The sequence below is a fragment of the Orbicella faveolata genome, unplaced genomic scaffold (genome assembly GCF_042242905.1).
Source record: "Orbicella faveolata isolate gen_17 unplaced genomic scaffold, um_ofav_v1 contig_13, whole genome shotgun sequence".
Taxonomy (NCBI): Eukaryota; Metazoa; Cnidaria; class Anthozoa; order Scleractinia; family Merulinidae; genus Orbicella; species Orbicella faveolata.
The window spans coordinates 23834576-23851452 of NW_028301540.1; the positions used below are offsets into that span (position 1 = coordinate 23834576).

The following is a 16877-nucleotide window of genomic DNA, read 5'->3' on the forward strand; positions in this document are numbered from 1 at the left end:
GATAATGATCCTGATCATGAAATCGACCCTTCAATCGCCGAGAGGCAAGGCACACTTAAACAAATCCTTTACTCTAGGCCCGAGTGGCCAATCTGGCGACCATTGACCTATAATCTTGGCGCTATTGACACTTGCGTTATCTAAAATCGGAGAAAAACGCGACAGTCGGTGAGCGATTTGGTTTTCAAGTACGTCGGAACCACTGGCATGTTAAGTCACGCGAGGTATAATAAGTGATGAAACGGCGAGATAAACAGGATATAGTGAGCCAATGTACGTTTCAAAATGAGGTCTGCATTTCTCGTGGCTTCCTTAGTTTTGAACGCCTCCATTTTGTCAGGTAAGCGATGCTGCTCTATTTCTTAAGACTCAACTCAACTGTATAAACAAAACCCAACTTTCGGAAACAATTTTCATCGCTTAATGTTGTGGTCTTGAACGCGAAGTAAATGTCGAGTGTTCAATTTGCGTTTTAGCCTCCCAGAATGCAATCACCATCGCAATAATCGAATTTTTTCGGACTTATTGGATTTCACCTTCACCTTCGTTTATCGTCTTCAGAAAACAGAAATTTATCAGAAATCGTGGCTGGTGTTGTAAGAAGACAATTTCTATGGCTGCACTTGCATTTGCTATGAAGGGCAACCAAGATAAACATTCCTTTTTGAAATAACTTTTGTTGCATACAAACAGTCATCTGTGGAAATGAATCCTTTGTTATCAGTTCAATTAGCGCCAAGATCTTAGCTTAACCTTCAAAACATTAGAAACACACATTTGATTTAATTGATGCGCTGTGCTGATTGCTAAAAGCTTTTTGACAACCAATACTTAAACGTTACCTCAAAGTACATCTAAAGAGTACCGACAACTGTGACATACGTAAGGCAATAAATCGCAGCTGGCGTATCTGATGGACAAAGCACTTCTTCTCTTTCTTTCCCTCTTGCTTGCTCTTCCCTGGCTAGAAAAATCTCCCTTTCACTTATTTATTCCAATTTTCTTGCGGTGAAACGACTTATAACAAACTTAACTCCAGCGTTTCTCGTTAACTCCTAAAACTGCTTTCAGTCTGAAGCTTGTATCACTAGCGGAACTCGGAACTATTGTTTTTCTCTTCTCTGACGACATTTTTCGGCAAATAGATTTTAAAGAAAGCAAATATTTTATGGTATTAGAAGTTATTATCTTTCACACTTCCGTTAGGCGACGGCAAAACGTTGCCGCTCGCCTATAGACCAGCTTGAGCTCCGGCCCGAAGCAGTCATTTCAGCGAGAAGTAATCCCGAAAACAAATATTCATTAAAAAACTACGGACGGATAAGCTGTATTTAATATCCTTTGATAGGAAGAGATTTTGATGAAAACCAGGCACAAATAAATCGGCTTGCGCTTAAGAGGAAAAGGAGATAGGAGACACGAAGGGGAAAAGGGAAATAGGAAGAGACAATGCTTTCCTCTCACACGTGTGGTTTGTCTAATCTAATTTAAGCAGACCAAACCCGTGACCTCTCCAGGCACCAGGGTATCGGTAGCTCAAAGCAATGTAAGGCAAGAAACCAAAATTATGCTTTGATTTGTTCCAAAATTTGTGTGAAAAAAGAAAAATCATTTCCACAAGGCTCATTGACTAAGGGCAAAAAGAACAAAACCGGCCGCCATGTTGCTTCTCTCGCTCCGTAACCGCAGGATGCCAATGGAGTGAGTTGTATAAAAGTCCGTATTTCGCGGCTACAATTCAACCCTCCTCCCTCGTTGTTTCGTATCGACGTTTCGTGACAAAGACCAGAAGAGTTGCAACTCAACTGGTTAACACCTCATAAGAGTTCACTTTTCACGTTAAGGCCAACTTGTTCCCAGTTTAATAACTCTTCGAATAACTCTTCAAATAACCGAACGGTCAACGATGCGGCAAATAATTAAAGTTAACCAGGTGCGAAGGAGACTTAACCTTTTTCGTTTGTATTGCAATTAATTACCTTTTAATTAAATTAATCAGAGAAAAACCACAAAGTATCAGCCGGCTTGTGCGACGTTTTTGCCACATAGTTGAAACACTTTACATTTAAAGGAGCCCTGTCACGGTATTTTTGCCGCGTATAAAATTACTTCTAAATTGAAGGAGACCTAAAAATAGAAGTTTACCAAGATAGAAAAACACCAAAGAGATAACATAAGCCATAAAGAAACAAGGATGGTTAGATATAAAGATGGACAAGATTAACACGGACTGATTACAAAAGAAAACCGCGATGTTTTAAAAAGCCCTTGAAGATCTTGGCTGATTCTTCTGATTTCGCATGTGGATTCATGATAACTTATGTAATACCAATTGAAAGATAGCAGCTCTTTCGACGAAGTCTTTTTTCCACGAAAGCGTAAACCGTAAGCGACAATGTCGACTGGTACTATGGGTATTAGTTTGACTTTGTTTCATTGAAGTTCGCGGCTTTTCGGCAGCAAGAAGGAGGACAAAACAAGAATACACGGGTTTGTGCTGTTTCCTTCTATGATATCACGCTGAAACACCTTGAGCTTCAAGAGGGTCACAATGGGATTAACCGTTAGCCTAAAATCGGGCTAAAAATTTACCCGTTAGGCGTAACAATTGGAAAAATTTAACCGCTAGCCGTAAAAAAAAAAAAAGGATAACCGTAAAAAAAATAAAATAGAAAAAAAAAGTAGCCACGACAGTGAAAGTCTCACGATCTCTTGGCCTGACTGTTTTGTGTCTCGTATTGTGGCAGGGTTGTACGGATTACTATATTAGTCTACAATTCTTATGATAACACCTCAGTTTCTATCACGGAATGGTCCTAATGCCTTGAATATGCTTGACAATGGTCAAAACTTTGTAACTTTTTTAAACAATGAAAATTACTTTTTAATTGTTTAATTAAACAATGGTAATTAGCTTCTAAGATTTCTGTTAACCGTAAGGAAAATAGATTATAAACCGTAAAAATGCCAAGATGTAAACGATAGCTCATATCTCTAATTACCAGTCACGTCTTCGAGGTCTAAACTGAGTAGCTGGAATGGGTCATTGCAGTTTTATCTGCACCCCCTTGAGGTACTAGGAAATCTGAGGGGGAGGGGTAGGAAGTCTTAAAAGGGTAAACAGTTAACTTTTCTAAAGGAATAAGATTCAAAGCTCCTCAATAAGTTGGGGGGGGGGGGAGGGGGCGGTACGGATATTAAATGGAATGGTCCAATTCACGTGTGGGGACGGCAAAAGAGAGAAGCTCTCCGGATTTTGTTTCGGGAGCTCCACCGTTGTAGTGTCTTTCGGTTGATTGGTTAACGCCAGTCCTCCAAGAAAATTAGCCCATATAATCAAGGAATCAATTGGAATGAGCGTGTATATTTAAAAAGCGCTTTCCTTGGCGTAACATCGGGTGTTTTTATAATTGATGTATTTTAAAACAGTGCCACGGTTGGTTAGTTTGTTCAACAAAGAAGCAAATTAATTACCTATCATATTTTAGCTTATTTTCATGTTCGTGCAAGCATAGTCAATAGAGGGGACTGGTTATGAAGCCCGGCAAACATCAAAGGAGCAAACAAAGATGCCAAGATTTACGTTGGAAGATCCACGATCGCGCACAATCTTTTGTTTTGCGCTCATACACTATGCATGAATTACGTAACTAACACGTTGCTATTGGTTAATTCCTCAGTACGGAGTAAACTAATTATTGTGTTTTGTGCACGGTCAAGGCCAAAAAAGAGAACAAAAACGTGCAGCAAAGAACTTTGTCGGGTTTCATAACCATTCCCCTCTATTACCTGTGGTGCAAGAAAGCTTAAACTTGAACCGGTTACCATAAATTTGCGAAGTAAATTGCACAAAAAAGTATGGTGTAAGAGAAATATGACTTGTTTACCATACCATCTACACGGAGAAACCGATTGGTCAACGGCTTATGCAAATGATAAGCAAAAATACTTGATGGCAAGTTCCGTTCAGATTGTCCATTTACCATTTACTCAACAACCCGCAATTTCCTGAGAAAACCTAGGACGAGTTCGACCTGGTGATAATTCCAAGATGGCGGTGAAGAATTACAAATGGTAAAGACATTTCCATTCGGATATTTCGGTGGAAAATTTTGGACTACCTATCTATACGTTCCGTTTACAGAATCTACATGTATTCAGCGGAAATTTTCGGGTCGGTCGAGCCAAGAGTTATCTTTAAGTTGGCATTTACATTCTAACCGAAATTTCTGGAATTTTTGGGTAAATGGTAAACAACCATGGTCTAACAGCTTCTCGCTCTTGAGTAATAACTACTTCCTGTTTATTTTAGCTGCAGTCACCAAATGTTACAATTGTATTGAGGCTGGAGGCAGCTGGAGTGATTGCCAGCGCAGTCAAACCAGGAAAAAATGCAATGCGTTACTAGGCAACACACACTGTTACTCAGCAAGTGGGAAATATGACAATGGTACGGCAATCCTCGATGTTGTGGCCAGGGGATGTATTGATTGCTCAGGTGAGAAGAACGACCTTTTTGTCAATTTGTTTGAAAACATCGCGTGAAAGAACCTTGGGGTTTAAGAACCTGCTGGCAGAAATTTTAAAACTCAAAAATATAAGAACCTGTTTAGCCAAGCCGGCAAGATCAAGCAGGTTCTCATGTGCGGGTTACAGTACTGTTAAATTACGAACTCTTGTTAGAGAGGCAACACCACATATACGTTTACTTTTGTAATCAGTTGTGTTAGGCTTACCATAATACAGTTGTGAATAAATACTGTATATCAATTTAAGGACCAAACCCAAGTTTATTTATTTTTCTGATAACCGACAACTATATCACCTTCACGGAAATTAAGAACCTAATAAGAACCTACTTAGCCTAAATTGCTAATAACTACCCCAAAATACAAGAACATATTTCGCCAGACTTCAACCAATGTAAGTTCTTACACTTGGAATTTTACTGTATATCTGTGTACAATTCTCCCTACATTTCTAGTATCTCAATCTGGTTGAGAGATATTGATTTTCTAAAATCTATGATGGTGGCGGATCTAAGATGGCAGACGGTATGACATCACGTGATCGACGTGATATAATGTAAAGCAAGTTAAGGGCTGAGCTAAATTTAGTGGGGGCTCCTACCCCCTCCAAATCATACCCCAGTGGCAAAACGAATTTGCTAAGGATTACATTTTGACTAGCGTTGGTATATTTTATGCATAATTGCCCGGGGGACTCACAAATAAAAATTAAAAGGACGAGGGTGCTCGTCGTAAATTTAGAAAATATCCCCAAGGAGGTACCGAGATCCTGCTTTGTGGGTGTGGCTTGAAATTGTTTTCACCCCTAAGAGGTACCAATTGTAAAACAACACATTATCTCCTGTCATATTCTTTTTTCGGCTCAATACCCTAAAAAGTACCGCAAAAGGTCCCACTGTGGACCTTTTGAGACTGGACACCCTGTGAGGTAGCAAAACCGCTTTTTGACCCCTAAAAGGCCCCATCCTTTTTATGGCATAAGTGACTTTGCGTCAGTAATAACGTTGCTTTCATTCCATTTAGATAAAAAGAAGGCGTGCGAGAAACTGGATCTGCTGCTAAAAGTAATGAGCTATAAGCTAGTAAGCTGCAACATCGCCTGCTGTACCCAAGATCGATGCAACACAATGATTCCAACAACGCGTCAAAGTTCAACTCACCCCACCTCTAGCGGTGTACTAGCGATGTATTCCACGTCAGCCAAGATTTCCTTGAGCATGGTGCTTTTTGTCCTGACTGCATCCCTAAGACTAGTTCTGCTATAAATGCAAAGCACCAACTCTTACAGTGAAAGTTGAGTTTTTGTAGTATATACATAGTGAGTAAATGGAAATGTGTATTTTATCTATGGAGGACAATTATGTTCTATCATGGAAGTATTTTTGAGACGTTTTAGAAAAGATGTTTAGATCCCGATGACCCTACCTGGAGTAGTATGTACGACAAAAAGAACTCCGTATTTTTCTTTCCGGGTTCTTGGCGGGTTTATGTAAAACGCGAGCAAAAGAACATTTTTAAAAATGGCCACTCTCTTGAATCATGCATGAAAGATATGAACTTCTTGAAGAGCTGAGAATTGCTTTTGTAATGTGGAAAGCAATGAAGTGGTTAGTGAAAAGTTAATTGCCAAAAGAAATCAACTGAGGGAGGAATTGGAAAACGAGAACTAGAATTAATCGTGTCAAGTGAGCACCGCCTCGTTTCCAGTCATTCAGATCCCGCTCGTCTCGTTTCCATCTCTTGACAGTGGCGCCATTCTTTCACTTCAGTACTTATTCCTAGAGTTGAAGTCTCTGTAGGCTGTAAAATGTTGTGAAACGGATATTAAATACTGGGAAATATACCTTTCTTTCTCTCGCAGTCTCTTCTAAAAATAAGTAGAAAACATGCTCTCCGATCTGTGCCCTTTGTATCAAGTTTTAGTATAAATCTACTAGTGTTCTATCACGAATATAGTTCTCTGATTGGCTACTCTACTCACTAGCTATTCTGTTGCAGATAGTGAGCAAAGGTGCGCGTGTTAAGAAACTGGCGGCTTCTTTGCATTTTCGAAGTGTCTGTGAAGAGGATTTAGATAAATTTTTGAACGTGTAGTATATTTTTACTAAAACAATTAGATTATGAGCTCGAGATTTCTATGCGTGATAGCTCACCACTAAATTTTCTCCTATTCTTATTGGTTTAAATCAAGAGATTATCTTTTGTTTGAATTGATCACGTGATGCGATAGTGTTCATCCGTGGAGAGACACTATCACCCGGATGGTTAGTACTCGTCCGCGAAAATTTTCTGTAAACAAGCTGCCTTTTAGAAAGTAAACAATTGAAAGTGCATTAAGTGGGTTTTTAGCTGTTTTCTTTTTCAAATCTTACATTTGGCTTTTACGGTTTTCATCCAAAAAAAGAGTCAAAAAAGTTAGAAATAATTCAGTATGATTTTTAAACTGGTGTGCGGAAGAAAATTTAGTGGTGAACAATGAAAACAATGGAGTGTTTATGTCTCGGAACTATATATCGATCTTATAGTTGCTTCTTGGAAATTTGCCCGCTTAGCATATTTGCCCTCGAAGCTTCGCTTCTTGGCCAAATATTTGTTTTTAAGAACATCAAATTTCGCGGGGCAACTATCGGCCGATACAGTTCCTCGACAGAAACACTCTATTGTTCAAACAGAAATCTCGAGCGCATAACTTAATTGTTGAATAGAAACATTAACTAATGATAGTTTGGGAGAACTCTCAAAAGCTGTGGAAAAAAAAAAAAAAACAAACATCTCGAAGTTGTGGAGCAAGTGATCACGCCATGATGGCGTGGTAATTTTCACAGAACTCTCTTTGATTCAGATCGGTATTTGAAACTTGCATGTCGAGTGCTTCTTGTCTCAAGCACTTCCATAAAAACCGTACATCTCAGTCTCGCTGTCTGTTACTGATATCGTTGAACCTCATGATCAACAGCAATCGTGGGATGTTGGACTCTCGTGATTGTTCTCGCTTAACATTTCGAACGACGGCTTATCACGAAAATGGACTTTTTTATTTATGTATTTTTTTTTGTGGAGTCCAGGGTTGTCTACCATTTACACGGGGAAACCAGTTCGTCAACGGTTTCTCCAAATGGTAAGTAAAAATCCTTGATTGTAAGTTCCGTTCGGATTGTCATTTACCATTTACTCAACAACCCGAAATTGACTGAGAGAGCCTAGGACGAGTTCGACCTGCTGATAATTCCATGATCCAAGATTGCGGTGAAGAATTGCAAATGGTATGCACATTTTCCACTCAGATATTTCGGTTGGAAAGTTTGGACTACCTTTCAAAATTTTCCCATTTATCAGTTCGGAAATTTTCCCGTCGGTCCAGCCAAAGTTGTCTTCCCATCCACATTCCTACCAAAATTTCCGGAATTTTTGGGTAAATGGTAAACAACCCAAGAGTCAATAGTAAATATTGGTCTCTTTCTCTCATGTGACTGAAGTCAATCCTTGAACTCGATATTATAAACAACAAATTTCTAGACTTGTCAAGTCGTACTTGATTGAGTCACTTTACTCCCTAAACTTGGCTCCTGTCCCACTCCACCTCATTCTTAAGACCAAAATAACAATATTTCTCGTCTCTTGATGAGCACGTTCGCAACAAACGCTGAAAAAAGCATTATTTGGTCTAGGTTTTCTGCGATCAACAGTACTTCGCCGAATACCAGGCCTCGTGTACTAGAGTGAACAAGCAGTGGCGTAGCCAGGGGAGGGGGTCCTGAGATGCCCGTGAGCCCCCTTTTGTAAGCCTTTTTTAAGTAAGCAACCTACCACAGGTGACAAAAATGGCATGACAAAATGGTGAGTACCCTCATTTTGACACAGTGTTACCCCCGCCTTTGAAAAATCTTGGCTACGCCCCTGACAAGTGATTTGCAAGTTTCTTTTTTAATGTTCGTCACCGTCGATAAATTGAGGGTGATGATTGAGTAATGAAAATAGCCGAAGGTGATAACAAAAGACTGATATGCTATATTCACTATCTTTACTGACTTTGGTTATCCTTAAAATAGCAAACAGATCATGAAAAAGAAATAAACCTCTACATGCAATTCAACCTATAACTCGATAAGAGCGCGACCTCTCCAAACGAAGTTCGTTTGCATGTATGCTGACTGACAGGGGAACGATTACACCTAACATGCTAGCTAACAGTCATCATATCTTGAAAGTACGCGTCAAACAAGATCTCTGAAAACATCTCCACCTCGTCGGGCGAGAAGTAAACAGTCCCTGCCAGATCTGTGTAGCGGTCGTTTACTCCACTTGAAATGGTGTAAGCGCTCTTGACTCCAAAGTCCGTGTGCGAGTTGATGTTACTTTTGCATATTTCCCCTCCTAAGCAAAATGGTGAACCAAAGCTTGCACCTCTGTAGATCGCCCCGCGATTTTTTTTCGCCATGCTCTTAAATGATGTTAATTCTCAGTCTTCGGTATGGAGTGAAAACTGACGCAAGCACCAGTTGACTCCAATGGAAAAGGAATATATGAACTGCAGTTGGGATTTTTTCATTTTTCAAAAGTCTGTTTCTTGTCGTAATCGAAATTCATATTTGCTTAGTACTCCCTCTCTTTTCTTCTGATATGATCATAGTCAAGAGTCTTTGGCTTCAGCTCATCAGGGCGGTACGGGACCCTAGTTCGTATTTTCTGGCTTATGCTTAGTTGTGCGGGAGAGAAACTAGCCGTGGTGCATTGGAGTAACTCTGTAGGTCAGGAGAGCCAAGTATTAGTCCCTATGGCACTCTTATTTAATAACTTCTTCATAGTTTGGACTGCCCTTTCCATTTCTCCGTTGGACTGTGGATATCTCAGATATAGTGTGTGTTGAAACTGCCAGTCAGTAGAGAAGGTGATAAACTTGCATGAATCGAACTGGGAGCCGTTGTTGTAAATAAGATGTCTGGAAGCCCGTGTCTACTGAGGATTGTTTTTAGTTGCAGGGTAGTCTGGGTAAAGTTACATTCTTGGACACAATTGACAGATCTCTACATCTCTTGAAAAGTAATCCACAGCCCGGAGGTAATTTTTATCCTTGTGCTGAAAAAAGGCTACGCGGACTCTGGTCCACGGTCTTTCTGTAAATCAAGTACCTTTTATTGGCTCAATGCGTTCTCTGCGCTATTTCTCACACAGGGAAGGGTGCTCTCTTTTATGGGCTATGTAGGTAGCTGTGGCCCTAAAGAGTGTGTTTTTTCAGTCGTTTTGGTCGTATAAAATAGGGTATCGATTTGGCCATTTTGGTCAACCTCGTTCCCAGGGTCTTTTCCCTTGCTTGGGGGTGGGGCGGCAATAGGGTATGGTTTTTCTACTCTAGTCTTGAATTGGGTATGTTGTTTTAGAAGAAGCGATTTTTTCATCATTATTGATAGGACTATGGACAAAAGCCCTTCAAACATTATGTTAAGGGCAACTGTGTCAGCCGCAACATCCATAAATAGGGTATCGAAATTTTGGTCTGGTCATAAATAAGGAAAGGCTTTTGGAAAACGGGCCGCACACCCCCACTGAATTTTTCTGGGGTACTCACCCCCCGCCCTCGAGGATCTGGGGAAATTCTGGGCCACCACATTGAGGAGGCAGTGATTCGCGCGCGCGCGTGTTTTAGTAACCGCTTAATGAAAATCAAGTAAACATCTCAGTACATTTAACCTTAAAAGTACAATGACTGGTCGTTCTCTCGGGAGTAACCCGAGAGTGCGGAGGGAGATGTTGCCGCGTTTACTCCAGTATTTCGCTATTAGCCCATGGACTCTTCGTTTGTCTTCACTGGGGCCACCCATTCTGCCATACTGCATCACAGTTTTGAGTGTGTCGTCATTCCTCAGAACGTTAATTATGTAACGTCGTTCCATGACGACTGCTTGGTCACGCTCAACGCTGACCACGCAGCTGGATAAACTCTAGGCTCAAGATTGCGTTCACCCTTGATTTCGCTTTGAAAGCGAAGCATGAATCGATTTGATCGAGATCAAGAAATCTCTTGCGATATAACTTTGGTGGTGAACGATGGAAAGCAGTTCCGGGCTCACAGAAACGTACTTTCACTGGCGAGTCCATCCTTTGAAAAGCTTCTCAGCAGCGACATGAAAGAGAGTAATGAAGGAGTTATTCGGCTTCAGACGATAACCGAGTCTCAGATGGCGGACATTGTGCAGTTTATTTATAATGGCAGCGTTCAGATTACCCCAGAAAATGCCGAGAAGCTGATCGAAACGGCAGATTTTCTTCTCCTTTCAAATCTTAAAACTATGGCTGGCAAATTTCTCGAGCAACACATCGCCACTGAGACCTGCATTTCGATGAACTACTTGGCAGAACACTATTCATGTGAAGAGCTGGTCGCGAGCACCCGGAAATTCATCAATTCAAACTTTAACTCCGTCACTGCTTCTAACGAGTTCCTAAGTTTGCCAAGCCATGAGGTTGAAAAATGGATTTCAAGCGATGAGATAGTGATTGACCCCGAGGAAAACGTTTTGGAAATCATACTTACATGGATTGATCACGACAAAGGGAAATATTAACGCCCGGGCGGAGTGTGGGATTATTCAGCGGGCATGCTTTTAAATAAAAAAATATGCTGTGTAAGCGTCACGGAATATTTAAGTACCATTCACACAGATCTTTAAAGTTAATTACTTTATTTAGGTGTCATCAATTGTCATCAAATATCGCTCAAAGTGTGCATTCGCTCAATGTTGCACACCTGGTATCATTTTTATCTCTGTTTGCGAATTTATAATACTCAATTCTTTTTGCCCTCTTCTGTACATTAGTTACAATTACGCCATTGCGCGTGGATCGTCTGGCAAAAATTCATTACAATCGAATGGGAGCATTCCGAGTTCTGCATTGATATAAAGCGGACAAACGTGGCCTTTTTCCGAGGCATACTGAAGTACGTTGTTATATCACTGTGGCAGCTGACTAAGGTTTAATTAATTTAACGGCAAAGAAAAAAAGAAGAGTATTTTCTTAGTTTCACTTTTAGGTTTACTGACATGGAATCGATATAATGTTATGCCGTGTTCAAAACAACTGGTAAGAGGCTCAAGAATTTACAAATGGAATTAAGACTCGTTTCAAAACAAAAATCTTGTTTAAGGCAAATAATCCGGGGCTAGTTTATAATGCAATCAACTATAAAAATGGTTGTCAATGAGGGCAAAAGAAGAATGGCTGTGAGAGGACTTTGGAATAACTGACACCGAGGCAGCTCGCATGAAAATATTAGGCGCACCCGTCGCAGCCCACCCAGTCTTCTCCGTCATCATCTCGGCAAATCTTGCATAAATTCGCATTCCTCCTCCAAGTAAGATTCCTTACTATGGCGATCTGACAGAGCAAAGCAGCTTGAATTCGATGACATATATTCTTCGAGAAATTCTTTAAGATCACCCTCGAAAAAACCAAAGACATAGCCATTTTCCTTTCTATAATCATGCAAATGCAGACGGAGATATTCCTCGTCCACTTTTGTCGGCCATATTTACATTTTACGCGGGAAAAGTATGTCTTGTTACGTATGTGCATGTAAAATGTCCTTTAGTTTTACGGGATCACTTACACAACGTATTTTTATATAAAAGTGTGTCCGCTGAATACCCCCACACTCCGCCCGGGCGTTAATTTTTCCCCACGACAAAAGCCAACGAAGCGGAAAATTCAGCGAAATGTTTAGTCACGTACGACTTACTTGTGTATCGCATGACTATTTACTAAGCCATGTCGTGACTAATGATCTTGTGAAAAAAAATGCCGACTGCCTCGACAACGTGACAGGTGCATTAGAATGGCTTAATCGGCCAACAGATTGCGATGTTCCACGACCACATCCTCCTAGGAAGGCTTTAATGATAAATGTTATCGTGCTCACGGATCGTTTTAGAGACGTGCAACCGCGCATTTATCATCCGGCAACAGATAAGTGGTACCTTCTGCCAGCAACTGAATGCCAGCGACTCAATATGGAACTAACACGTTACTCGACAGTTCCTGTGGAGGCAAAGTGTTCTTTATTGCCAGTGATATAGCCAGATCGCGATGCTACGACCCAGATTCAAACTGTTGGTCTTCAGCACCGTGGAAAAACAAGCTCCCTTTCTCCGAAGGGAAACCGTTAGTCGTGAAAAGCCAAATCTGCTTCTTTGTAAGAGAAATTAGCTCGATCGCTCTTTGGACTTTCAGCCTCGATTCCAATTCGTTGACGCCTTTGTGTAAATGGGTTGAAACAGCTAATTTTTGCGCCGTGGCTATGGACAGTTACATATACGTTATCGGTGGGAGTGTAAGAAGGGGATGTAACCTTCCCGGTGTGCGCACGGAATGCGCAAGATTCCACACCGAGCAAAATGAATGGAAAAAAATAGCGCCTTTGAATGAAGCGAGGTTAAACGCTTTTGGTGCCTGTAAAAATGACAAGATTTTCATTGCTGGAGGTTCGAATTTCGACTTGATGATGGAAATAAATATCCTGAAAACTTGTGAAGTTTATGACATATTAATGGATGAGTGGCAGTGCATAGCTAGATTGACACTTGCCCGAAGTTTGGGGAGTATGGTGTTGGCTGACGAAACTTTATACGTGTTCGGTGGGCGTCAGACGAGAGCAACATTTCGGCGTCGAGGGAAAATCAGCGATAAAGTTGAGTGCTATAACCCTGAAAGTAATGAGTGGAACGTCAAGGCTACTGTTCCTGTTAACAAGATCCCAAACATGAAAAGGAGTTTTTGCGATAACTATTTGAACGGATGTACTCTTCGAGTTTTTAAAGGAGTTCTGACCAACCTGGAGTCTATAGGTGAGAGCGATTAGTATTCTGTTTGCCCAATTCATGACACAATATTGTCATAAGCGGTACGTTGATTTTCTCTCTTTGATTTTTCATTTTTTCAGGAGAGTAAATGCAGTGCGCTGATCAATGAAGAGCCCGCGATCCTCGCGAGTCAACTTACTTTGATGATATCAGTTTGACTATTCTTGTAATGCAGGAAATGTAAGAGCTGCTATTTCTAAATGCTTCCTGACCAGATCATTTTGCTTACTAAAGGAAGTGTTTGTAGTGATTTTAAACAACAAATCCTTTCCGCAACTATTTCGAAGGAAATTCAGTTTGAAATTATTCAAGGTCTAATTTTTTTTTTTTAAATGGAGGGTATGTACTTTGATGACTTACAAACATGCAGTAGTAAATCACGCAGGTGTAAAAGAATCCTCCAGGAGCTTTCGCGGGTTAACAACATCTAAGGCCTTTCGGTTAGAAATACGAGGCGTTCAAATTGTTTTTGTCAAGTAAATAACATGACGTGGAAGAACGTTTTGACGCTTCTATTTGTATCTAGTAAATCAAAGCTTTGTATTTGTAAGAACAAGCAAAGAACGTGTTGTATAGTTAAGGCGATTAAAATATAAATCAGACTAGTTACATAATGATTGTCGTGACTTGTGATTTGAAAAGGGAGAAGTGCCACCACAATTGAAAAAATACACGAGAGAACAAAGACCGGAGCTAAAAGGATCCATCGAAGATCAAAGTCCCTCACAAACAACGGTTAACCTGCTTAATGGTAGAGATATCGACATAATTTATTGTAGCTTTTCAAACGTAGAGAAAACCTTTTTATATATCAAATGAAGTTTTCTCTTTCCTTTTTGATTGAAACATACACTTGCTTTCTTTGACAGTATCGAGAAGAGAGAACCTGAATCGTCGATAAAATGCCTTGATAAGCCTCTATGTCTTCAAACGCATTTACTTGCCAGCTAACGGCCTACCACTTCATGCATGCTTCACTCTTTTACAACGGTATCGCGATCGTACGTGGAAGTCAAAATTGTTTTACCTGTTTGTGTTGTTGTAGTGTGCCGTTCTCAAAATGCAGTTAACTTCGTATTTTACTTTTGGCCAAACAGTCCCACATGGACTCGCGTTACTCCCTCTACCGCCCCCACCCCCTCCCCCGCTTCCCAAACTTCGAGTCTAGCAGTGATGTGGAGTGGAGACGAGTGATTTTGTCAACACTCAAGACATGACAAATCCAATCGCAGAATCGTCTCAATAGTTGCGAAACCTTCAACTTGACTCCAATTGATTTCTTTGCAAATCGCGTTTATTTAAGGGTGGTGCGCTTGGAATTTTGCTTGTAATTTGCGGACCGAAAATGCGAGGCAGGTTGCAGGAATCAAGTCCAAGAGTGCCTTTTTGCTCTTTCAAACTATCTTGAAGCGTTTTAGGCGGAAAGATAAGGGGTGCAGGGTAAAGGGGGCCCTGTAGTGCTAACGGGAGTGGCAACATCCTCTATAGTTCCTCACCCTTACTTTGCAGTGCCTTACTTTGCAGAAGCCATAAACAAACCATGAAATAAAATCATGGGCTCCTGGGTGTGACTATCATTGTACACGCACCATGTCATGTCATAAACGCGGGGAAGTACTCCCTTATATAGTCTATATAGGTATGTGCAGCCTCAAAGGGTAGGGTTTTTCAGCCGTTTTTGTCATACATAGGGTATCGATTTTGGCCATTTTGGTCTTAAATAGGGTATGGTTTTAGTACTCTAGTCTTGAATTGTGTATCTTTCTTGGAGGAAGCTACTTTTTGATCATTTTCATTTTTCATCATTATGTTTAGAGCATCTGTGCCAGCCGCAACGTTCATAAATAGGGTATCGAATTTTTGGCCAGGTCATAAATAGGGTGGCAAAAATTGCAGATTTTGGTCATAACTAGTGTAAGGATTTCGGGAAGTGGGCCCCACACCCCCAGCAAACTTTTCTGGGAGTACCCCACCCCCGCACGGTCATAAAGAAGAGCTCCAGGATAAGAACACAGCTTTCTTGAGACTTTCAAACCAAATTAATATAAGAAGCATAATACCCTTTTCCTCGGGTCTCGATCACCTTTTTATTTCTGCTCTTTCCTTGCGACGCACGACTTCTTTGAATTTCCTTGTTGTTTACTAGTTGTAAATAATGGTACTCGAGTTTCTTACAAGTGGCCTTGTAGAAATGCGTGTTATTTCGCATTAATCAAAAACGAAACAAGCCAGTATTTTTGTTGACAAAGTATAAGATCCGAAAGAGAGAGTGCCCATAGTTAGTCATCCTTTTTCCTACGAGAGAATCAAATACTACCAAACGTGTCAGAAAGTCCCAGAAATCGCGAAATCTCGTTACGCACAAAAGATAGAATCCTGGGATGTAAAGAGATTTCATAGTGAGAGTTAAATTCGTCTTATTGCATCTACATGTAAGGCTCCTCCCCCCCCCCCCCCTTCCTTAAACCCCCAACCTATCATCAATCCTACATGGCATGGCCAAAGCTCTTTCCCGTTATAGCCCCTTGGATACAACATCCTTGACGAAAGGCTGCTGCCCGGCTTTGTGTGAGTAAAGCCAGGACTACCGACTACAAAGATCGAAGCAGATGGAAACAGTTATTTAAGGCGGTAGGAGACACGAAACCACTTTTCCGATATTGTTGGGGGAAATGAGTGTGTTAATCAATTTACAGGTTTTTCATTATATCTTCACGGTTAGTTCAGTTTACGTATTTAGAAGACAGTAGAAGAAGAGGTATCTGTCAGTTCTTTTTTTTTTATATCACAATACTGCAATGCCATGTAGTGCTTTATTAATCAGTCGTGTTATAAATGTTATGTTCTATTTTATTCACGCGTTGATCTCTCCTGTTGGAATTAAGAGCGAGATCAACTAAGCTTCTTTTGAAATAAGAGACAAGCTAAATATGCAACTTCATCTCATAGGTCGGCACGTTTCCCGTTTCCCCAGCTGTCACTCACGTACTAGCGTATGTAACAATAAGGCTGCTTGCTCGTTGCTCCTCCCCACCCTACCGGCCTTTCTAATTAAACTAATTCAATTCACAATAATTTTGACGACAACAAGTTGAAAGTAGTGTGTGTCTTGTGCCTATGACAGTACACAAATAGCTAAGTATTACAGGTAGGTTACGTTTAATTAAAATGTTGCATTAGCTGTTTGCAAGTTTCCACAGCTGATTCCAAAGAAACTAACATTAATCACAAGTTCAAGTCCTACCAAAACAGTGAAAACCTTTTACATTGAGTAACATATTCTACAAAACAACGGCAGAAAGAGTAGTAATAAACCAATACAAAGTTGCAAAGACTGTATTGCATTGCAAATCAAAATGGAGGCTTTCAAAAGATTCCAAATGAGTTTGGAGGTCGTCTGTAGTATAAAAAAGAATGGCGAAGATTATACCGTGACACGGTTTCTTGATGTTCAGCCGAAATTTCTCAAAAATTCCAATTTGGAGCTGAAACT

At 40.5% G+C, this 16877-nt stretch overlaps 1 protein-coding gene and 1 pseudogene across 1 annotated transcript; both read left to right on the forward strand.

Annotated features, from left to right (window-relative positions):
- Positions 1-213: 213 nt before the first annotated feature.
- Positions 214-6372, forward strand: LOC110058687 (putative skeletal organic matrix protein 2). The gene is made up of 3 exons (XM_020765339.2): positions 214-340; positions 4313-4498; positions 5553-6372. The coding sequence occupies exons 1-3, from the start codon at positions 286-288 to the stop codon at positions 5792-5794; spliced, it is 483 nt and encodes a 160-aa protein (XP_020620998.1). The 5' UTR covers positions 214-285; the 3' UTR covers positions 5795-6372.
- Positions 6373-7426: 1054 nt separating this feature from the next.
- On the forward strand, positions 7427-13453 carry LOC149115696 (kelch-like protein 24; annotated as a pseudogene).
- The last annotated feature ends 3424 nt before the right edge of the window (positions 13454-16877 follow it).

Excerpts from the sequence above, each read along its gene's own strand:
- LOC110058687 (XM_020765339.2), top strand. The coding sequence starts at position 286 with ATGAGGTCTGCATTTCTCGTGGCTTCCTTAGTTTTGAACGCCTCCATT. Across the intron at positions 341-4,312 it reads GAACGCCTCCATTTTGTCAG|CTGCAGTCACCAAATGTTAC; the intron begins GTAAGCGATGCT and ends TGTTTATTTTAG. Across the intron at positions 4,499-5,552 it reads GGGATGTATTGATTGCTCAG|ATAAAAAGAAGGCGTGCGAG; the intron begins GTGAGAAGAACG and ends CATTCCATTTAG.